The sequence below is a fragment of the Callospermophilus lateralis genome, chromosome 7 (assembly GCF_048772815.1).
Source record: "Callospermophilus lateralis isolate mCalLat2 chromosome 7, mCalLat2.hap1, whole genome shotgun sequence".
Lineage (NCBI taxonomy): Eukaryota > Metazoa > Chordata > Mammalia > Rodentia > Sciuridae > Callospermophilus > Callospermophilus lateralis.
In genome coordinates, this window is record NC_135311.1 from 29,092,992 (window position 1) to 29,118,035 (window position 25,044).

General features: G+C 36.7%; 1 protein-coding gene across 2 annotated transcripts in view; it reads right to left on the reverse strand.

Annotated features, from left to right (window-relative positions):
• Window positions 1-547: 547 nt before the first annotated feature.
• The window catches only part of Eeig2 (EEIG family member 2), an 80,873-nt gene continuing 56,376 nt past the window's right edge, over window positions 548-25,044 (reverse strand). For both annotated transcript variants that reach the window (XM_076863160.1, XM_076863158.1), the window contains 6 exons: window positions 18,560-18,663; window positions 13,622-13,717; window positions 13,270-13,459; window positions 12,958-13,085; window positions 12,035-12,104; window positions 548-5,097 (listed from right to left, as the gene is read on the reverse strand). In XM_076863160.1, coding sequence (XP_076719275.1) covers window positions 5,055-5,097; window positions 12,035-12,104; window positions 12,958-13,085; window positions 13,270-13,459; window positions 13,622-13,717; window positions 18,560-18,663 — 631 coding nt within the window. In that variant the 3' untranslated portion in view covers window positions 548-5,054. The remainder of the gene's footprint in view (window positions 5,098-12,034; window positions 12,105-12,957; window positions 13,086-13,269; window positions 13,460-13,621; window positions 13,718-18,559; window positions 18,664-25,044) is intronic.

The window sequence follows — 25,044 nt, forward strand, 5'->3', positions numbered from 1 at the left end:
TCCCAATGACTTGGGAGGCTGAGGCAGAAGGACTACAAGTTTGTGGCTAGCCTAGGAAACTTAGTGAGATCCTGTCTAGAAAAATAAAAAGGGTTAGAGATATTGGTCAGTGGTAGAGCAGCCCCAGGGTTCAATTCCCAGTACCCAAAACAAAAGCAACAAAACAAACACCTCAGCCTACTAAATGGAATTTTTTTTCTTTTTTAATTTGTTTTCAATTTTTCAGCATACTCTTAACTCATGCTCTTCATCACAATCTGACAGAGTCAGTTGTATTATCTCCTTCCTAGATGAGGAAATGGGTTCAGAAGGTAGTATGCATTCAGATTCAGGTTTGTCTCTCACCAAAGCCCATGCCACTCCATGGGCTGCCCCACGGTTTGGACAGATGTCTCCACTGGAGCTACATCTGATACTACATAGTCAAGAAAGTTATATTTCTATTTATTTTCTTACCTTGGCACAGTTTTATGACAGAACATTAATTTTGAAATAAAAAGAACATCTAAACTTTTAAGATATATATTTTATTGAACATGTATGAGATTCATCTTTATATTACAAACATTTTACAAATAAATTTTTTTGTTAAAAAAAGAAACATTGCCTGGATTATCATTGTACAGTTTGAAACAAGGAAATATATAAATATGAAGTTCATTCTCCAAGTATTAGCATACTGATGGAATCACTTCAATAACCTTTTTTTTTTTTTTGGGTGGTGCTGGGGATTAAACCCATGGCCTTGTGCATACTAAGTAAGTGCTCTACCACTGAGCCAGTCCCCTGCAACCAATAGCATTTTTCATAAATTGATTGATTGGAAGTTAATACAGGTTGTGGGTAATCAACCAAAGGGTCAAATAAACACACAAGAGGAAAGTGATCCCCAAATAAGATCTATTTCCAAAAAAACAATAAAATTTGTATATACTCTAAAATGTCTTCCCTTGTGTGGGATTTGGTCAATGAATATCAGCTAGAGAATTTTCTGTTACATACAGAAATGAACAAACATTTGAAAATGCAGAATACATTGTATGTAAATTAAAAATTTTATCAGCTTTGTCACATGGGAAGACTACCCACATGACTATTTAAAATACAGCATGTATACATTATCTTATGAAAAATCACATATTTAAGAGAACAAGGCCTTTATTTTCAGGACAGTCTTAAAATAGGCTTAATGCAGGAATATTTTACCCTTTATGTTTTATATTTTTTAACATCTCAGCTATTAACATTATGCATAGTACCTAAGCCAACATATGAACAGCGGCTTATCATTTCAACTACTGTACTTGATTATATTCACATGACGTACCATCTAAGAGAACTGACCAAGCATAATTTCAGAACTGCCCAAATTAAAGCCTTGTTAAGAAAATAGAATGCAACCCCATCATATGAGACCAGTCTGTCTCTCAGAGATTTGTTATGGATTTGTCATACTGTAAGCCTAATACTTCAGAGCACTTCAGAGCATTGAAATATTTTATAGCTTGCAAAGCAGTTTAGTTAGCATGGAAACCTGAAAGTCTAAAATTACTCTGGGATCTTTAAGTTATTAAAACTCATTGCTGCCTGAATTTGAATACATTTTGAACGGAGGCAAGTTGAAGATTATTTTTTCCTTGCAGCAACAAAAGAGCTAAGTGGTCAACATTTGTGGCTCACAGTTTTGTTCAAAAAAGCATATATAGAAGAATCTAATTTGGATATTATTCTGATAATTTTATGCTGGAATGGGAAGGTGGAGTTTAGAATTATTGTTCAAGACTTTTTCAGATCATAAATACTAATGTACACTAGTTATTTGTACACAGAAGCCTTTGGGCCTTCTCTGCCCTGTGCTACCCTTCCTTCATATCCTGTCTGTCTGAGTTAACATCAGTTCAAGTCACAGGAAGAGGGTCTCCTAACTGGCCTGTGTATGCTTCTCAACAAGATATTTAAGACTCTTATTTACCTCATCCCAAACATGTGGCTTTAAACTGCCATTAGTCTTTTTCTCTAGGACAGAACTAGAAAAAGTATTACATATTTGCAAATTATCTAACATTGGGCTATTTGAAATTTGACTTTAATATTTAAAAATTAATTAAGAATCTACTTTTCAAAACCCATTTTCTTAAAACAAAATCAAAAGTTTCAAAGTCCAATTATCTAAACTTAAAAAGTGGGCTTTGTGTGTGTGTATATGATATAAGTATATATCATATATATAGATAGAAAAATATAGATAGATATAGATATCATATACACACAAAGTCTCTTTCTTTATATATATTGCCCACCCCCATTCTCCCAGCCCTGGGGATTGAACCCAGGGACTTGCAAATTCTCTACCACTGAACCACTGAGCTACATCCCAGCCCAGGACTTTGTATTTAATAAGCAGCTTTTTTTTTTTTCATTAGCTACATGAGATTAACAATACAAGTTTTAGGGAAAGAAAAACTATAGAAGTAAGGCAGGCACTTAACTCTTAACAACCCTTAATAAATATTCTGATAGGACTGTAGCAAAATTTGAATGCAAAGTATTCCATTGGAATATGAGAATAAATAAAATGAATCCAGACTTTGACTGCAAAGGTCATGGCCATTAAGTTTTTTTCCCCTCTTAACTTCTTAACTAATGTTTCTGCTTACTATTTTTTTAATATTTACTACTATATAAATCAAGATGGGTTTGGTGGCTGCTAAAATTATAAATGCATGATTTTCATGCTTTTAAAATCTCTTCACATTTCATTAAAAAAAAAAAAAAAGCATTCTGTACCATTTTAAATACCAAGAACTAATCTGAATAAAGACAGGACCACCAGGGATGAGTAAGACAGAGGCACTGCCCTGACTAAAGCACCTTTTACAGGTCTGAGGAGTATCCTCACTGAACCATGCTTATAATCTAGTTTTATCATTTTTAAAACTGCAAAATCATCTGCCAAAATGCCAATAAAAATATAGCCTAGAAACAATATTTTGAAAATAGAAAAATATGTTTTAAAAAATGTCATAATAAATATCTCTTTAAACAATATCTTCTATCTTCCTATCTCTAAAACTTTGCTTCTTTCCATAATATGTAATAAGGATCAGTTCACTTGAAGACAGACAAGTCTTTCTTCCTTTTTGCTTAGTTTCACAGTCACTGTTGCTTTGGATTTTTCTTTTTTCTTTCCACATTTTAAAAAACCAGTGCACTGTAGTTGTATAGAACAGTGGAGTCTTTACTTCTTAATAAATCATTTTCTTTATTTGGACTAAGAGAACTAACCAAGCATAATTTCACTAAAATATTCAGGTCAATGGTTTTTCTTCAAAAAAAAAAAAAAAAAAAAAAAAAATATATATATATATATATATATATATTATTTTTTGAGACAGGTTCTCTCAAATTGTTTAGGGCCTTGCTAAATTGCTGAGGCTGGCCTGGAACTTGAGATCTTCCTGCCTTCGCCTCTTGAGTTGCTGGGATTACACATGGCCTTCAAAATATATCTTAAAAAATAAAAAACATATTGGACTTAGAAAACCTTTTCAACATCCAAAATATTCTAAATAAGAATTCAGAATATTTTAAAAATTTCAGAATCTATTTGTAAAAATTTATTAACATGGGATACCCAATCTTTGAAATTAAAAAAAAAAAGTCCTAACATGAACTTTTCTATTTTTTTCCCCAAACCTTTAAATTTGGATATTTTGCCAACATGAAAGCTAGACCAATTTTATTCTGACATTTTCTTTCTTGAACATGATTTTGAAATTAAGGACTGGGACATCAATGGTTCTAAGGAATCTGTTTTTCTTCAGTGACTGAGTTTTTATTTGATTCCAAGAAGGTTTTGATCTTTCCACATGGAGACGGTCATGTAAGAGCAGAAAACCTCTAAAGTTTATATGCTGTGCTGTGAAACTGAAACCAGATGAGATATTCATATTTTAAAGCCATATTTGCCTCAAAACAAATTGTTTTTGATATAGTAAAGAAGAAAATATAATATCTGATCATAGAAAGCTAAAATGGAAAACTACCAATCCTTCAGCTCAGTAATGTTAAGTAGCTGTTTCCTATTTTCTACCCACTACCATGTCAGAGTAAATTTCAGCTTTAGACAAACCTGAATTTTCATAGAAAAGGATGCTCTGTTTCAGATCATATCACAATTTTCCTTGTGTTCTAAATTTTGATTGTTGAAACCAGCAGGTCTTAATTCAGTGGATTAAAATAGTTCTTCTGTTTGGGTGCCTTATAGTGGCCTAACACATTGAATATTAAACTTATTTTAAATCTTCGCGTATAGTGCTAGTGGGGATTCTGCAGCTCATCTAATGTTAATGACAAATAACAATACTATATACCACATAATAACAACATTACATCCATTCACCTACCTCAGACTTAAACACACTTGTCATTTGATTTATGACTGATATATAATAATTTTAAGCATTTTATGTTATTGTAGTAAAACATTTTCCCAAAGCATGAACACCCACACTTTATATCAATTATTGCATCAAAATGAGTTAACAGTATAATACCTTAGGTAGTATAATATGGAATATTTCCTTAAGAGGACTTAATAACTATCTTGACAGAATTTATAGGGTTTAAATTTAAATTATATTCACTTATATCTAAAATGTAAAAATAAAATAAAAAACATACAGCCCAATCTATTGAGCACTTCTATCACAGATTTTACTCTTGAATACTAAAATTATACTCAGACATATCTAGTGCTGTTTTCCCATTGGGTATTTTGAAAGAAAGAACAGTTTTTCACTGTCATGTGCAGTGGCCACAGGAGCAATGCACCTCTAAGGCACACTTTGGCACACTGCCTTGAGAATACCATTCAGATGTTCCTTCTCACTGGGTGGGGAAGGTGGGCGGTTTTGGAGACGAAATCAGCATTGGCTTTCTTCTTGACAGATGAGGTTCACAGATTCCTTTTAAGTGCTTGACTAAAATGCCTCCATACATCAACTGCCCACACTTTAAATCCACAGGGAAGCTTCAGATCTCCGGCTTGACTGCTAGCGTTTGATCACAACTTGTTCATAAGCTCCAGACCCCACCCTAGAACAGCAGGGGAGAAAAAAACCTTCAAAATGTTGAGCTGAAGTGTTTGAAATTGAGAGAGAATGCACTGAACAGTTTTCTACTAGATTTCATTTCTACAAGGTTAAAAGGTATCACAAGTAGAAAATACTTGAAAGAGTAAATGTTTATAATTAATACATTGGGTTAGTCTAGGCCTTGATCTTCCTACTTATTTCCACAATAACCTAATAACACAATTCTTGACCTATCAACAAACAGCTACAAGGAATATTCTCTTCAAACATGTTTATATACAAATGCTAAAAAGTCGATCTCTTCCAGGAGTATAAGTGACTTCAGCATTGCATCAGGCCTTGCACTCAGTTAATGATGATAGTCTTTAGTTGTTATAGTAGTGTGGTTATCTTATTGAGCCCAAGTCTCACTATGTTGTTGAACTTCTGGGTTCAAGCAGTCCTCCTTGCCTCAGCCTCCTGAGCAGCTTAGAGTACAGGAGCATGCCCCAGAACTGGCTAGAGAATTCTTTTAGTTAATACATAAATGTCATTTTTTTTCGTTTTGGTAGATCTGGGGAATGAACTCAGGGCCTCATTTTTGCTCAACAAGTACTGTACCAATGAGCTACATGTACTCTAGACATTTTAAATTTTTGTTTTTGGTATAGGGTCTTGCTAAGTTGCCAACTTGGCCTAGAACTTGGGATTCTCCTGCCTTAGTGTGTCAAATAGCTGGGATTTTAGGTGTGCATCCTGGCACTGGATGCTTAACAGTATTTTAAGAGAAAAATTTAAAAGATGGCAATAAGTTAGTGGTTATTAGTACATCATGAACTGAGTTGGACTTCTAAACTGACTGCTGAGGGTTCTTACAAATTTACTGCACAGCTGGGTTTGGTGGCGCACAGCTGGGTTTGGTGGCGCACAGCTATAATCCCAGCAGCTAGGGAGGCTGAGACAGGAAGATTTCGAGTCCAAAGCCAGCCTCAGCAAAAGCAAGGTGCTAAGCAACTCAGTGAGACCCTGTCTCTAAATAAAATACAAAATAGGTCTGGGGATGTGGCTCAGTGGTCGAGTGTCCCCCCACCCCTGCCGAGTACAATCCCTGGCACCTCATCCCCCACCAAAAAATTAAAACAGATTCACTGCACAGAAGAAATGATGGGACCATCCTCAAATGAGTACCAATGAATATCCATTTGTAGCCACAGATAATCAGAATTTGTGTGCTGTGGATTTAGCTCAGTGGTAGCATGTTTGTCTAGCATGTGTGAGGCCTTGGGTTCAATCCCCAGCACTGCTTAAAGAGGAAAACAAACAACTCACAGGCTACAATCATAATCTTATTTATTTATATGTAGTGCTATGGAAGGAACGCAATGCCTCACACGTGCTAGGTAAGCACTCTACCACTGAGCCACAACCTTAGCCCCAGCAGACAATCATAATTTGAAGGAACCTGGCTTTGGGATGTCCTTTTAAGTATGCTCCGCTCTGGCCATAATGGAATAATAGGCACCAAGGTTTCTTTCCTGCCTTGAATAATTATAAACTCAATAGAACATAAAAAATGATAGTTTACACACACTGGACAATAGGCAGTGCAAGACTGTTTTCCCAGCAAAAAGGAAATCAATGAAGAAAGTCCTACAATGGCCCCAACTTGCTGCCTGAAGCAGTTTGCTTCAGGATCTCCCTAATCTGCAGGGAGGGAGGACCTAACAACTTGGTGGTCTGAGTGGAGGAGTAGGAGGTCAGGGCTCAGAAAAGCTGGTGGATAGAATTTGAAGGTTAGAATACCAGAAGGAAGGGTAGGAGAATTTTCAGATTTAATAAAAACTATAAACCCAGAGATCCAAGAAGCTTAATGAATTTCAGGCAGAATAGATACAGAGAGAAATACATCAAGGCATATCATAGTCAAACTGTTAAAAGTAGTGAAAAGAGGAAATCTTAAAAGCAATCAGAGATAAAAAACAACATACAAAGGAATAAAAATGAAATCAAAGCAGACTTCTTTTTAGAAAATAAAGTTGAGCAAACAGGTGCACACAGAACCCTATAAGAAACCCTGTGCAGGCAATCAGTATCCACTAGACTTCAGACAGGTTACTGCTGAAAGCCCTCACCAAATCTGTGTGGCTTGTTGCTGTGTTCTCTCCATTCTCTTCTGTCCTAGGTAAATGATTCTGGTTTCATTTGTACCATCATAGTTTATCTTACAGAACAGATCTAATGCTGACATGATAACTTCTCTGATAAATACCCATTATCTATTGAGAGCCTATGTTATAAGCAGCATGCTGGGCACTTCAAATAGCTTAATCTCCAGAATTAACTCTGCAACAGATCTTCAATTAGTGTATATAAAGTGATCGAATGCTTATTGCATACCAGATATTGTTATAAGCGTGTACATATCTTACCTCATTTAATTTTAACCTTATTATTCTTATGAGATAGTTTCCATTAGCAGCATTTTATGGTGAGGAAATTGAGGCAAAGAGAATGACTTTCAAAGACACAGCTAATAAGTAGTGAAACTTGGTACTAAACTAAGCAGCCCAACTCCTGAGCCTGTGATGTTAACCCTACTGATGCAGTGCTGTTTCTGGTAGCAAGTGAGAGATGTGGTTAGCCAAGATCATAGCTAAGCTGAGTCATAATAGCTAATCCAGGAATGAAACCCATGTTTATCTGCCTCTGTGGCCCATTATCTTTCACCATGACATATTCTCTCTGATGTTCTTTGGTGTTTCTGTGGCATGTCATATGAACAATTTACTTTGACACCTAATGAACACTTCAGGCTTTCATGCATTGGATGATTATTGTACTTTTTTTCATATTTTCGTTATTAGCAGTGCTAGGGATCAAACCCAGGGCCTTGTACATGCTAGGCAAATAGTCTACTACTGAGCTACAACCCCGGGCCCCAGGTGATTATTCTAGCATTCATTTGAAAAGGGGGTGGGAACCAGAATCAGCTTCTTTACTAAATAAATGTTTTTATATCCTAAGTTTTAGATGATCGCTCAACCAAAATTCATCTTTCTTTTTTCGGAATAACAATAATACTAATAGCACATATTGAAAGTATTCGATGTATCTTTCTTTGCTCTGACAAAATTATGGTCACTTTTCTAAAATGCCATTCTGATAGCTCATTTCAATGCAAAAATCACCAATGGCTCCTACTGTAGATATGAGGAAGAATAAACTCTTCATTATATCAACTGAGGCCTTTATTACTGGGCTTAAGGACACTTTTCAACCAACCTTATGTCCTCAAAATTACTTTCACATGACCCATTCTGGGAAGAAATATTTTAGGCAATTCTCTAACTAGGTCATATTATTTAGAAGTTGGTAAGGTCAAAGTGGTTAAGAGTGATGGGCTTTGGATTTAAAGAGACATGAATCTTGAGCCTTGGTTTCACCACTCAACTAGTTTATGGCCTTGGGCAAATGATCTCTACTTCTTTGTATCTTTGTCTCCGTATTTTATTTTTGTAGTGGGATTGAACCCAGTGACGCTCTACCACTGAGCACCCTCAGCTCGTCTTTAAATTTTGAGATAGGGTTCTTCTACGTTACTGATGCTGGTCTTGAACTTCATTTTTTTTTTTTTTTTTGTGGTGCTAGTGAACAAACCCCAAGGTGGGAAAGCAATGAGTTACATCCCTAGCCCCCTTCTTTTTCAATTTTATTTTGAGACAGCATCTCACTAAGTTGCCCAGGTTGACCTTGAATTTGCAATCCTCCTGCCTCAGCCTCCAAAGCAGCTGTGATTATAGTTGTGCATCTATTTCCATGTTTTAAATAACTAATTATAGTGTGTTGTGTGCACTGAAAGATACTATAATAAATGAATACAATACATATATGTGCTTATGCCTGGCACATAACTAATAAATACTCAATTTTACCTATAATAAGTATTGTATAATTATAATGCCTATAAATTCATTTCATTTGCTCCTATTACCAGGAATATCTGTCTTCCCTGAATTTGCCTGATAAACCCCTACTTATGGGCTGGGGTTGTGGCTCAGAGGTAGAGCGCTTGCCTAGCATGCATGAGGCACTGGGTTCGATCCTTAGCACCACATAAAAGCAAAATAATGTGTCCACCTTAAAAAACAAAACAAAACAAAACCTAAAGATAAATAAATAAATATTTTAAAAACCCACTTATATTTATTCTCCCAAAGACCCTCTTCAAGCGTCAGCTCTTCCAGGGAGTTTCTCCACCTGAGTCCCTTTGCTGTTCTCTCAGAGTTCCCTCTACTATTTATAGTTTGTCTATCTTACCTGATATAAATAGTTTAGGCTTTGTGGGCCACATGGTCTCTGCTATATTATGCGATTCTGCTGTTACAGCATCAAAGCAGTAACAGATAGTATATATATAACCAGGCATGGTTGTGTTCCAATGACACTCGCTTTACAAAAACAGGCAATGGTAATTTGGTCCACTGGCTGAGGTGCCAACTCCATGTGCTAGGACCATCTGCTGGCTGAGGGTAAGAGCTGGGTCTTTCCTCCTTGTATCCTTATCCACAAGCAGGTCCAAAAGTTAACTAAATTTAATGAGTGGATAAGTCATGAAGATTAATTAAAGGTCTAACTTGTGCTATATCCTTTATAAACTGCTTTTCAAATTACTTCTTCAGGGCTGGGGCTGTAGCTCAGTGGTAGAGTCCTCCCTAGCACATGTGAGGGTTAGATCCTCAGCACCACATAAAAATAATAAATGTATTATGTCCATTTACAACTAAAAAATATTTAAAAAATTACTTCTTCATAGCATCTTTATGTTTCTTTCTTTCCTATCTACCATATATGACTCTAGTTAATGATGTAGGTATTTGCTATTAGACACTATTTTGTATCCTTTGGGCTCTATAATGTGCTAGACACATAGGAGATACTCATTAAAATGAATACTGGTACAAGAAATGAACTAAAAATTCTTTCATATTTTGAGCATGAAATAATAAAACAAATGTCTTGGCCTAGGCACTCCCATACCCCTGCAACGCTGATTTACTCTGTTGTGTGTAAGCTGTACATAAATATTACATAGAAACAGTGCCAGGGGTGCACAGAAGGGATGTGGGGAAGAGGACAATCAAAATTCCTAAGGTGTTCTTGACAGCTGTACTCACCATTCTGAAGTATAGACTGATTATCGCTAATCTGAAAATGTGACATGTTTCAAAATCTGAAACTTTTTGAGGATGGCATTTTGCTTAAAAGTTTCAGATTTTGGAGCTCAACTGGTGATGTCAGTGTAAATATTCCAAAACTTAAAAAACTGAAATCTGAAACACTTCTGGTCCTAACTATTTTGGACAAGGAATACTCAACTTATATTGAGAATCAGGGTGGTAGGTCTGGCAGGTAACTTTTCTCCATCTGAATCTGAATAACTACCAAAATGATATTTGGTTTTCAGATATTTTTTTTGGTAGCTGCAGAGTGAATCCAGTGGGTGGGGGGCACTTTACTAAGGAGCTACAGCCCCAGCCCTTTTTTTTGAATTGATTTTATTTTTTTAAAGATATGACAGTGGAATGCATTACAATTTTTATTACACATATAGAGCATAATTTTTATCTTTGTATATAAAGTATGTTCACACCAATTCATGTCATTATACATGTACTTTGTGTTTTTTTGGCATTAAAATTTTTATTACACATATATACCACAATTTTTCATATCTCTGTTAGCCCCAGCCCTTTTTATCTTTTGAGATAGGGTCTCACTAAGTTGCTGAGGCTTAATTGCTTATGCTGATCTGGAAGGTGCAGTTCTCCTGCCTCAGCCTCCCTAGTCAATGGAATTAGAGACGTGTGCCATTGCACCTGGCTTTAGAAATTAACTTGGAATGTATGTTAGACTCTAGCAGTAAGAAAGGAGAGTGCAAGAAAAGTTAGTTATTAGCTTATGTTGCTGAGTGGGTGCTTAATTGCACATAACAGAAAGGTCACAGAAAACTAAAGGTCAAATGTTCTTTATGATATGTGGATGCTGGAAGAATAGAAGTTCAGAGGATTAGACAAAGGGGACTGAAGGGAATAGACGGGGGATGGGAAAAGGAAAGACAGCAGAATGAATGGGACATAACTTTCCTATGTTCATATATGAATACATGATCAGTGAAACTCCATATCACGTTCAACCACAAGAATGGGGAGTTATATTCTATGTTATGTATAATGTCAAAATACATTCTACTATCATGTATAACTAAAAAGAAAAAATTAAATAAAAAAAGATAGGCCACTGGCTGGAAATATGGTTTTACTTTGTTCTGTCTATAATACTGGACCAAGAGGTGGGGACAGTGGCACACACCTGTAAACTCTTCAGGAAGCTGAAGCAAGAGAATTGCCGAATTCTAGGCCAATTAGTGAGACCCTGTCTCAAAATAAAAAATAAAATGGATTGCAGGCTGGGGGTATAATTCAGTGGTATAGGACTTGCCTAGCATGTGCTAGGCTCTGGATTTGATCCCCAGCATTGCAGAAAGAGAGGAAGAGAAAGAACTTGGGATGTAGCTTAGTGGAAAAAACATGCAATGTCAATCTCCAATACAGAAAAACCAACCAAAACAAAAATAAAATATTAGACTAAGATTCTTTTCTAAACAATTTTTTTATATTGCAACTTGTCTGGGTACTCTACTAGTCCTTTACTAATATACTCTAAAAAATACATCTAAGGAAATTATCAAATTTATAAAATTTTATTTTTTTCTTATTCAACACATCCTGAATAAGAAAAGTGAGAACTACACCAAGAACTGTTAACTCTTCTCATGCAATCACTAATATTAGTATTGTATAGCCTCAGTCTAATAAAAAATTTGCAACCTTTGTCCTCCACTGGAGCATTTTTTAAAACTTAAGTCTGTATTTTAATAAGGTACTATTTGGACTACATACCTGTTTGGAAGATGATGACTGCCAAAGGTTGTACTTCCTCCAGGACCCACAAATAACCTCAGTCCTTCTTCTGCAATATACATTTCAAATTTTGTTAAATGGATACTTACTAGGCTACTGCCAAATAATATTCATATTTTAGTAATTCAAAATTCACATTTATTTATTAAAATAATCAAAAACTCAAAAACAATTATGTACCTGGCAATTTAAAAGCTATTCTAATAGTTACTTCTGATCAACTTCCCTTCAACTCTTTTTCTTTTAACTGAGTAAAGAAGACAGTCTTTCCTACAATTTTTCACAAGGTTTAATTATTTCTCTTTACAACCCATTACACAATGGAACTAAGTCCATTGTTAAGTGTGCTCCATACACACCATCTGAGTAACTTCATCTGAGTAATTGCACTTTTCAAATTCGTGGCACATAAATTTACAGTTTAGGGAAAACACTAAGGAGGGATTGAAGGACTATGTTATTCCCTATTGTTCAAAACCACTAGCCCAACTTTACAAATCCTGTGACTTGAAGTACTACCACAGACACAGATGTAGATCTCTATTGTAAGGCATATGAACATGGCAGATGCAGAAACATAATTGTAAAATACAAATATTCTTTAGAATTTCTTTTTGTTTTTTGGGGTGCTAAAAATTGAACCCAGGACCTCAAAAAGGCTCTACCATTGAACGACAGCCCCTCTAAGACTGATCACTTTTAATTAAAGTTTGTTTCTTTCCCAAACTCAATAACCATTCTCAGAAATAAATAAGCTACAAAGTTATCTTGAGATTTTATGAGCATCAAATTTCTTTTACAAGTGCGTAGCAGTGGCATGATGTACTGTCACTTTCCTGCTGATCACATAGATTGTACAAACCTGGGTTACAGAACTCTATACTTAACAGTTCTCTACATACCTTCTGCACTGGAATCTAGGCTGAAATCTTGACTTTGTAATATTTTTTCCACAATATCATCTGCATCCACTCTGGTGTCATCAACTCGCTTCATCTGAGATTCTACAGAATCCTGGTTCATTGGGCATCTTCAAAAAGAATCACAGGGTTTTTTTTTTTTCTTTTTTATACGTTATTTTATAAAAATATTTTTTTTCTTTTCTTTTTGTGGTACTAGGGAATAAACCCAGAACCTCACACATGCTAGGCAAGTGCTAGGCAAAGTTTTTTTTTTTTTTTAAATTTACATTTATCTTTAAACTAAAAGGATACCTGTTGAGTTTTTCAGAGGCTACATCTTCTTTATCAGCTGCATCAAGATTTGGCTCAGCTATTTTTTGCTCAATTTCATCACATGGCTCTAGAATACTTTCAATTCCTGTTGATGTACTTCCCACTGAGGTATTTCTCCTATGGCAGAGCTCAGAGAAACTTGATGACCGGGAGTGACATGTGCTATACCCTGTCAGAGAAAAAATCACTTTGGATATAATACTAATGTCAGACACACTGTAATCTAACACTTCTCCCACAAAATACTTAACACCCTTCTCCCACAAAACAGCAGTTTCAAATCCTTTTAGGAATAAGAAATAAGGGATTCAACTTCACTGCTAGCCTCTACCTGATACTTTTGACTGCTGGCTTGCATAGCTTGATGTTCTGGAATGTCCACAGGCACCAAGTTCATCTGGAACAGAGGCACTTTTTGCTGAAAGATCTGCAATAAGTCATAACATGATGTTATTACTACCAAAAATTAATGGTCAATCTCTATTCTAGTATTCAGATTTTATAAGCTGTTAAGTTCATTTTCAAGAAAAATAAGTTATAAAGTGACAGAGATCTCTTTAAATCGGTACAATCACATTGCAAGAAAATTTTTAAAAATCTTACAAATAAAATATCTTAGTTCATAGTATATTTCACAATATTTAGCAGCATGTTATCTTAAAAATATTATAACTTGGGCTGGGGCTGTAGCTCAGTGGTAAAGCATTTGCCTTGCATGTGTGAAGCACTGGAGTTTGCTTCTCAGCACCACATAAAAATAAAGACACTGTGTGTTCATCTACAACTAAAAACATATTTTAAAAATATTATAACTTGTGCTCAGCACTTCTCTAATAAAAATGAGTCAAGTTTATTCCTTTAAGTTCTCACAAAATTGCCAGATTTAGAGTGAGTGGTTTTTGAGGAAATCTTGCTTCTTTAAAAATGTATCATGGCCTTAAAGTAAAGACCACTTTATTACTTTAATGTTAGTGTTGCCAGTGCTAGGTTATAATTTGCATCACATCTATGGCTTAATGTAGCATGGAAAGTTCTTACAAAATTGATTACAGTACTCAGTTTCAAAGTAAATGTACAAAAAAGCAGTGCTCAAACTGTTTCCTAGTAGTTCCCTGATCACATGCATATTCCAGATGCCAATTATGTCCTTCCAGAAACAGACTTCTCCCACTGAATGCAGAACTGTGGCCATTTTCATTAGGATGAAATATTTGGAAACTAGAACTGTTTTTAAATTAGAAGCAGAAGGAAAGCAATTGAGTAACATAGTAATTATAGCAGCAGTTCTATAAATGATATTGTACACAGTTGGACCAACAAATGCTGCCAAATAAGTAAGCTACTGGAGTGACCTGGCCATCTGCGAAGGTTACTCATTTCTGGACAGATTGCAAGCATAAGAGCATCTATCTCTGCACCAGTCCTAATCCCAAAGGTTAACTCCAACAGAACACATTCATAGAGCTGGTTCATAGTGAGAATTATACAGAGCCCAAACTACTCAGATCGTAACTCATCCATTTATCTCCTGGTTTTAAAAATTTATTTGTTCAATAAATATTTATTGGGCTGGGGATGTGGTTCAAGTGGTAGCGCGCTCGCCTGGCATGCGTGCGGCCCGGGTTCGATACTCAGCACCACATACAAAGATGTTGTGTCCGCCGAAAACTAAAAAATAAATAAATATTTAAAAAATAAAAATAAAAAAAAAAATAAATATTTATTAAGTTCTTACCAAGTCAGGTGCCCAAGGTATACAAAGAGAGTACAAAGGTATAGGAGTATAAAATAAATAAGACAAAATACATGTTCAGAGTTTAGAGCTAGAAGCAAACAGAAAACAATGCTGTAAGCACTAAAATATAAGCACTCCAAAGAAGCTGTTAAGAGCTCTAAAGGACAGTGCTCATAACATCACCTGGTTACAGTGGAAAGAGCTCACAGAGGCTAACCAAGCCTTTAACAATGTCTCAAAATCCCTCAGGTAGATGAGGAGGGAAAGGCATAGTAGTAAGTGCATACCTTGCTTGTAGAGAAGCAAATGGTTTGGTAAAGTTGGCAAAGAGTAGAGGGGTTGAGGCCTGAAGGGAAAAGAGGCTGAAGAGATAAACTGAAGGACTTCCTGTGAGTTTATGAAGCAAACCATTTAATGGCTCAAAGCAAGAGTGTGACTGTCCAATCCACATTCTGAGAAGATTACTGGGGCAACAGAATGAACAGAAGATGAAGAAGTGAAGGTTTTCCTTGGAATGGAAGCACCTTTTAACCCGGTTATCCCACTTCTCAGTATCTACTCAAAGGACTTAAAATCAGCATACTATAGTGACGCAGACACATCAATGTTTATATTAGCACAATTCATACTAGCTAAGCTATGGAACCAACCTAGGTGCCCTTCAACAGATGAATGGATAAAAAGAAAATGTGATATATATACACAATTAAATATAACTCATCCATAAAGAAAAATGAAATTATGACATTTGCAGTTAGATGGAAGGAACTAGAGACTATCATGCTAAGTGAAATAAGCCAATTCCCAAAATCCAAAGGCCAAACATTCTCTCTGATGTGCAGATGCTGACTCACAATAGGCCAGGGAGAGGGAAGAGGGGAAGGTTCACACTTGGACCAGGGGAGTGAGGGGATGGGAGGGAGGATGGAAATGGGAAAGAAAGAGAATGAATTGGACATAGCTTTTCTGTATTCATATATGAATATACTACCAGTGTAACTCCACATCATGTACAACCACAAAGGTGGGAAGTGATACTCCATGTATGTATAATATGTCAAAATACATTCTTCTGTGATTTTTATATAACTAAAAAGAACAAATAAAAAAATGATTAAAAAAAAGAAGTAAAGGTTTTTCACAGTAACCCATTTGAGAGAGAGGGGTGGGGGAAAGAGGGATGGGGAGGGAGGGGGTAGGGAGGGAGGTGGGGGTATGTATGTTTATATATATATTTTTAAGCAGGCACAAATGACAGGACTCAATTACTAAGCAGAAATTTGTGTCAGGTTAACTGGAATAGAAAATATGGGAGGAAGAGTTAGGAAGACCATGATGGATGTGAAACTCAAGACCCCTGAGAGTGCCTAAGGCTAGGCATTGTGGTACATACTGTAATCCCTGCTACTCAGAAGGCTGAGGCTCAAAGCCATGACATTGTGACTATGTTCCTGGCCTTATGCTGGGATACAAAGACAAGGTCAGATCATAAAAAATACCTAAAGTTTGGATGGAGTGAAAGATAAACAGATAGATTTCAATGTAATAGGTGGCATGAAGTGAACTTTTCCAAAACCCATTTGGAAAGTTCAGGAGGGAATTCAGGGAGAAAGTCCAGTAACATAAGTTTGTGAAACAAAAATATTTAACTCACACCTATATGATCATATTTATATTTGTGTGATAGCTAAATCCAAGACTATTCATGACACTGCACAGGAAAGTTAAGTAGGGGAGACCAAACCCAACAGAACATCAATATTTAAGAGGAACACAGAAAAGGATAAAGAAGGCTTTAGAAGTTCTAAAAGGAAAGGTCAGAGAGGTAGGAGCCAAAGGAAGAGAAAGTTTCAAGAAAGAATAAGTGGCCAAGTCAGAGGAGAACAACAAAAACAATAGAATTTGACAATCATATATGGAGACATCATCAAAAAAGGAAAAAAAGATAAGAATCAGATTGCAAATGTGTTTAAGAATAAACGGGCTGGGCATAGTGGTGCACACCTCTCATCCCAGCGGCTTTGGAGACTGAGGCAGGAGGATCTTGAGTTCAAAGTCAGCCTTAGCAAAAGTGAGGTGCTAAACAACTCAGTAAGACCTTGTCTCTAAATAAAATACAAAATTGGGCTGGGATATGAATCAGTGGTTGAAAGCCCAGAGTTCAATTCCCAGTACCCCCTCCCCAAATAAATAAATATATAAAAATAATAAATGGGAAGATGGGGCATGGTTGCACACATCTGCAATCCCAGATACTTCGGAGGCTGAGGCAGGAGGATGGCAAACTTGAGGCCAGTCTGGGCAACTTGGTGAGACCCCGTCTCAAAAAATAAAAAGGGCTGAGGATGTAGCTCAGTGGTAAACCACTTCTTGGTTTAATACCCAGTATTGCACAAAAAAAAAAAAAAAAAAGAAAGAAAAAGAAAGAAATTAATTACAAGTCTATTCTTTCTGGAAGTTTTTGGTTATCAAAGAGTGATATATGTAATTTATTTTTGTGTGTGTGTGTGTGTGTGTGTGTGTGTGTGTGTGTGTGTATCTATATACATATGTATATCTTGATGATTTCTCTCTTTCTCCAAATATACACAGACATCTATCTCTAAAATGACAAGCACGAACCTGCCTGAGTTTACAGCACAGCAGTAGACACAGAAGGATGTAGGGCTAATGGGTTTTTAAAGTTTATTTTCTCAATGTAACTTCACCTTCCTTCCTTCCTTCCTTCCTTCCATCCTTCCTTCCTCTCTCTCTCTCTTTCTTTGTGTATCCCCCCCCCCCTTTTTTTGCAGTGCTGGGGATGCAACCCAGGGCCTCCCTTGAGCATGCTAGGCAACTCTACTAACTAATCTACATTTCCAACCCTCTGTTTGTTAAAACAATAAATAGATCTGGGTCACATAACTTGGATGATAGAAAGAGGTTTCCAAGTCCCCCTCTAGCCAACTTCACATCTTGCCACCCTGTTTTTAACTCATAGAACAGATTCTGACTTACTGAAAGTTTGCCTGGAGAAGATTTCAAAGTGTGGACCAGGGACCAGTAGCATAGGCATTACCTGGGAATTTGCTTTTAATACAAAATACAACCCAGATTTATTGAGTCAAAAAGCATAGCTGCTGGTGTCAGCAATCTGTGTTAACAAGTTCTCCAGGTGATTTTGACCTACACCAAGGGCTGGGAACCACTGGTAAGGGAAAGTGATTTCTGGAAGAGAAGCAACACCTGAGAGGTGACTGGCAGAAGTTGCTGGACATGTGGAATGAGAAAAATCTGTAGTCTCCTGTTGCATCTGTTGGGAGGAGAGGCACATGATGGGGGGTGGGTGTCAACTCAATATTTAGCTTTTCAGTCTGTCAAAGCACATCACTTTAGATAAAATAAAGCACTGGCTTACCAAGAATTGCACATTTAAAACTCTGCTGATTCTTAAAAGTAAAAATTTAAATCTGGAAGAATTTTGGGAATTTTTTAGGAGATCAAGTAATACTATTTCTCACAAATTAAAAAAATCAGTAAACTACACATACATACCTGCTATTCCAAGATGGACTTTGAGAGTCTCTCCACCTTTCCTGTCTTCTTCCAGAGACTCAGATTCACCAGCAATTGGTATTGACATCGATGTAGAGGGAGGTCTGTAAATAAACATTTCTAAGCATCAGAGCCTGAAAGTCTGAAAACAGTTAAGGAATACCTGTGTAGTCAGTACACAGCCTTATGAAGCTGACTTGGAATGTTAGCCTTTTGAGGGTGGAAGAAATAAAAATCAAAAAATAATGTATAAGCATCTCTTAAAAGCTTGAATGAAATTCATGGGGAAAAAGGTTTTTTTATACAACAAAATAAATGAGAGTAGAAAGGGCACTGTCTGCATAAAGTCCTGAAAAGGGAGGATTCCCACAGCAGTGTGCACCCAGTATTGACAATGCAGGTGGGAGGCACCTCTGAGCCGATGAAGAAGGCACCAAGCCCCTCTGCATCTGAGGCTAGGAGATGACATCATGCCTTCTGCCCACTAACCTCCTAAGTAGTGTCCATCCTTTTTTTCTTCTACCTTTCTCTCTGTAAATAGTTCACCTGATCCAGGAGAGTCAGTAGAGAGCCCTGATAGTTTATTTTGCTTTTGGGGCTGGATTCTCTGGGAGGTGATGGACCTCAGCTATTTTCCTCAGCTAATTCAGGGCTCCTCCTATTCCATGTAGAACTTGTGAAACAAGGAGGGACAGGTTTGAGTTCTAACAGTTTTCTTTTTAATAGGGATTTTCATTTTAAAACATCTCTAACCTTTTGAAGCTGATATTCCAGAGGAAAACAACAACTTCCTAGAAATTATCCCATCGTGATCTGAGATAAAACTGGAAGCTGACTGAAGGGATTGTGAAGCTGGCCCACTTTATGGTAATATTTAAATTCTTATTATATTATCTCAATGGAATTCTCAGGCTATTTAGGTTTGGGGGATAAAGACTGCCATCATAAAGTGAGGCTGGATTTGTTCAGTGCATGCTTATGCATATATTGATATATTGTACTGAACCTTATTAATCTGTATGATTAATACCTATTAATACAAAATAAAAGTGAAGATTGCCATCAAATCTTTTATTTTTATTTTAAATCTTTTTTTTTTAGTACTGGGGATTAAACCCAGGGGTATTTATCATTGAGCCATATCCCCAGCCCTTTTTTAAATTTTGAGACAGGATCTCCCTAGGTTGCTAAGGCTCGCCTCAAACTTTCCTCCTGCCTCAGCCTCGGGAGTCACTGGGATTACAGGCATGTGCCATCATAACAGGGTGATTGCCATCTAATCCATTTAACTTACAGACTGTTTTCAGCTGAGGATTTCCTAAATTATAGACTTACATGCTCTATTGGGATGTTGACCAGGACTGGTCCAAGAACTGCATCAAACTCAATATATGCCCAACTAAACTCTTCTTTGCCCAAAGCTGTTTTCTTCTTATATTCTCTATCTCTGTGAATTCCATCAGATTCCACAAAGTCACCAAAACTAGAGTCCTGGATATTGCCTTTGTCTCCTTCCTACTATATTTCTATACCCAACCAACCTCTAAACCCCAGATTCCAATAGTTTTCCTAGTTATAATTTCTTCTCCACCATTGTGCCTTTTCCTGGGTGACTTTGAGAGTCTCCTAACTGGGTTCAGATCTCCACTCCACGATTTCTGAAATGTGCCTTTGAACATGTTACTTTCTGATTTTAAACTTTTCAATGGCTCCTTTGGGATAAAGGTCAAGATCCTTAGAATGGCATATAAGAACCCTTTTCAGTTCTGCCCAGACCTACCTCTTTAATTAACAATTTTTTTAAGTTATGTACATTTTTAAGTTATGTACAAGAGCTTGACGAAAAAAAAAACCCACTCTATATTCAATTTTTCATGGGAAAAACTAATATGTAGAAGATGCATAAAAAAATGGAGTCTTTACTCACAGTCATTAATCATCAATGGCTGACTCATTTCTGTGTGACCAAATTTTTATCTTTTTGTTGTTGTTCTTTTTAGTTATATATGACAGTAGAAATTCTTATCTTTTTAATTCCAGTTGCTTCATTTTCCCTTTCACAGGTGACCTGTTTATAGTGTCTCTATCTCTCTAGCTCTTGGACCTGTTTCCAACCCTTCAGAACTCCCCAAATTTGGCTTCGTCCCTATCAGTCTCCTCTGGCTCCACTCTTGCCCATCCAGTTCAATTCCACAGTCCAGCACTTTGAGCAATACCTCAACTCGGCACCCCTTGTTCTGCAGCCTCAGAAAACCTGAGGAACGCTAACTCTTAACAATGTCAGTCATCTGTGCTAACTACTCAACAATTGGGACAATTAAGCATTATGGAGAAGATTCACTGACCCTGGGGATTGATAGTACAGCAAATTAGGAATCTAAAATCTTGCTGAGTGTGGTAGTGCATGCTTATAATCTCAGTGATTTTGGAGGCTGAGGTAGGAGGATTGCAAGTTTGAGCACAGTAATTTAGCAAGATCCTGTCTCAAAAAAATAAAAAGGGCTGGGGATGTATTTCAGTGATAACACATTCCTAGGTACAATTCCAGTTCTAAAAATGAAAACAAAAAAATACCCAGGGCCAAAGGTATGGCTCAGTGGTAGTGTTTGCCTAGCATATGCAAGGCCCTGGGTTCTGTCCCTAGTACCTTCCTCTGCTCCAAATAAAGAATATGGAGAGGAGATAGTAGTGTAGGGGATGACCTCCTATAATGACAATACTATCCATGAGACATTCCATAAATATGCCATGTGCTATAATGATGCTAAGCAAACTGCCTTCTCCTCTTGAAATGTCTCTACCCACCTCCTGTGCTTAATGAGTTCCTATTCATCCTTCCAAACTCAGCTCAGTGTTACTCCCTCAGTGAAGATTTCCCAGGCTTTCAAGGAACAGTGATTAGGATCCCAATTACATCATATGCCATGTGTAGGTCTCCTAAATCAGCAGTGAATTCAGTCATAGCAGGGACCCATCTGTCAGCACAGGGTAGATAATCAACACAATCAATGAGTGGTTCCTTAGACTCTGGACAAATTAGTTACTTAAACCTCAGTCCCAAAGCCCTCCCTCAAAAATATGCATGATACTTAAATCACAGAGCTGTTTCAAAAATTAAATTGAGAGACTGTAACATTTGTGAAATCATTATGACAAATGGTAAGCCCCTTTCTTCTAGAATACAAATGCTTTAGAATCGTACCATTCAAGAGTTTCATCATTCCTAATGTTCTTTATCACCAGATTATTCTAGTATAGTATGCAATTTCTCACTCAAAATATACTATTTCTTCATCAGCACTTTTCAGAGTCAGTTCCCCCTTTTATAAGAGTTGGTGGATATTTGCTAAGTTGTTCGAGATTAGAGGTAGGTGGTTAGGTTAGCTGACCAGCTATCTTCTTCATAATACTGGTTTTATGGTATACAATATGGGTTTCAGAAAAATCATACAATCTATGTCACAGATATTCTGTTCATAAAATATTAAAACTAGAATTTAAATTTGATGATGCCAAGCTTGACTTTTTTTTTTTGGTGGTGCTAGAGAACAACCCCAGAACCTCACATAGGCTATGCAAGTGCTTCACCACTGGGCTATCCCTCCAGCCCTGCTGTACTCTTATTAGTTTCTCTAGTATATTCTAAAATTTTGACATCATTAAAAACTTTAGACAAGAGCAGTGAGAAGAGTTGAATGCATCACTCCAGCAGTTAGTTACATGTTTGCTTTACACAAAGATATGTGGTTGTCCCCCAATTCCTCTGTGTCTTAATTTCTTCACCTTTTAGGTGACAATTTGGATTATATTAACACTTTTAAAAAATTGTACATATTTAAGGGGTACAGTGCAGCAATTTGTTACATTTATACAATGTGTAATGAGCAAATCAGGGTAATTATCATTTCTACCTCCTTAAACATTTATCATTTCTTTGTCTTATGAACTTCAGAACTCCTTTCTTCTAGCTCTTTATACAAGATGTAATAAATTGTTGTAAACTATATTCACCCTAATGTGCTGCAGAACACTGGTATTCATTCATCCTAACTGTATTTTGGCGCCCATTAATCTGACCTTCCTCTATCACCCTTTCCACTTACTCTTCTTGGCCTCAGGTGACCACTCTTCTACTCTCTACTTCTATGAATGTACTTTTTAAGCTTCAACATGAGTGAGATATGGGTACCTGGCTTATTCTATAACATTCTCCATGTTCCATCCATGATGCCACAAGTAACAGGATTTCATTCTTTTTTAATGGCTGAATAATGTTTCATTGTGGATATGTACTACATTTTTTTAAACCATTCACCTGCTGTTGAACACCTCAACTGATTCCCTGTCTCATCTATTGTGAATAGTTCTGTAATAAACATAGGTGTGTAGGTAGCTTTGATGTATGATTTCATTTCCTTTGGATATATACCCAGTAGTGGGATAGCTAGGGCATATACACCAAATTTTCCTCCTACTAAAAGAATTGAACCCAGGTGTGCTTTATCACTGAACTACATCCTCAGTTTATTTATTTATTTATCTACTTTTGATAGCAGAGATTGAACAAGGGGGCACTTAATCACTGAGCCATATCCCCAGCCCTTTTTATTTTTTATTTTGAGACAGGATTTCACTAAGCTGCCGAAGCTGGTCTCAAACTTGTGATCCCCTACCTCAGCCCCTCAAGTCGCTGGGACTAGAGGCATGCACCAAAGCCATTTATAGCAATGCTTTAAAAACTGGCTTCTTGATGCTCCCAAAGAGATTCTGGGAATATGCAAGGGAGAGTACTCAACAGATTTTTTTTTTTTTTTCCTGTTTGGTGCTGGGGATTGTTCCCAGGGCCTTGTGCATTATAGAAAAGTGCTCTACCACTAAACTTTACTCCCCAACCCCCTGCTTATTCTCATGCTTATTACCAAAGTTTTTATAAACTCTATATTGTCAGAATTATCTTTGTAGAGATAATTATCTTTGTACAGAACATCAGAGCATCTATGTTTGAGCTCTTTGATATGGGAGTTTCCTAAGTAGAGAAGTAAAATGCAAAGAAAGGGCCAGAAAAGTTCATAAAAGGTTCACAGGAAGGAATAATGAATTCATTTTCTTTTATTAGGTTTTGCTGCTCATTTTCTTATTTATCCCTAAACTGATTCCACTAGAAAAACAAATTGTTTTTCTGAGAGAATAAAAATAGTATAGCAAAAACTGTTTAATCCTAAGAGAACAGTAAATAATGAACCAGGAACTTATGGCTTGTGAGAAAATAGAATAGAAGTTATAGCAAAATGTATAGTTTTTTTTTTTTTTAACCCAGGCTTACTTTACCACTGTGCTATATCCCCAACCCTTTTTAAATTTTTTGAGACAAAGTCTTGCTAGACTGCTGAAGCTGGCCATGCACTTGAGATCCTCCTGCCTCAGTAGCCAAGTAGCTGGGCTTACAGGTGTATGTCACTGCACCTGGCTCTATAGGTATAATCGAGAATAGATTCGTATTAAAATATATTTTTTCATCTTTACAAAACAGTGTGAAACTAGAGAACTATACAGACAATACTTCCCAAGTTATAGTAGGAGCCATTAAAAACACAAAGTTGATATAGAGGGAAATAAATATTTACTTCCTAAGTATGTTTTCCTTAGATGTTTAAATATTATCTAATCAATTTTCATTTATACTTAATAAGTGTCTTCAAGCTTGCTGACAGGCAATCCTACTGCATTTCCCCAGTTCACCTCACAATCTAAGACTTTAACAATCATTTTCCTTTTTCTGCACACCCCCACCCTGTCCTTGCTGTAATGATCATTCTGTTTCCTATTTTACTAAGAAACCAGAAGCAGTTAGACAGGAGATTCCATATGCTTCCACATATCTGCATCAACAGCCATGTTCCTTGCCCTCATTTTGATAGTCCAAGGACATTGACCCTTTTCTCTTTCCCATCACTGGGTTTCTCCCTCTTTATTGGGCCAATCCCATTGGCTGTTCAAGCTCCCATTTTTAAAAATAAATAAACCCAGTCCCACCCCATATCTTCTCTTTACTTATGACCCCATCTTTTTATTCCTTTTTTTCCCAGCAAAATTCCCCAGAAGTATTATTTATATTCGCTGTTTGCAATTTTCTCACAAACTCTCTTGAACCCATTCTGAAAAGGCTTTAGTCTAAGAGCATTCTACCAAAATTCTTGTTAAAGTCATCCACGTCTCTAGATGCCAAATCAGTCCTCAGATTCTGAGACCTACTGCTGCAGTATACCCCCCAGCCGGCTGCGCCTCCTTTCTAGCCACTTTCTTCACTGGGTTTTCAGGAAGTGCTCTCCTTTGCTTCCCTTCTCGTGGCTCACTGCTTGTTTCTTTACTGGTTCTTCCCATCTCCCCAACCTCTACATGCTGGAGTGAGTGTCTCACACTATAACTATGGCCCTTTCCTTATCTGTATTTATACTCAGTCCACTTAGATCATTTTACTAAGCCTC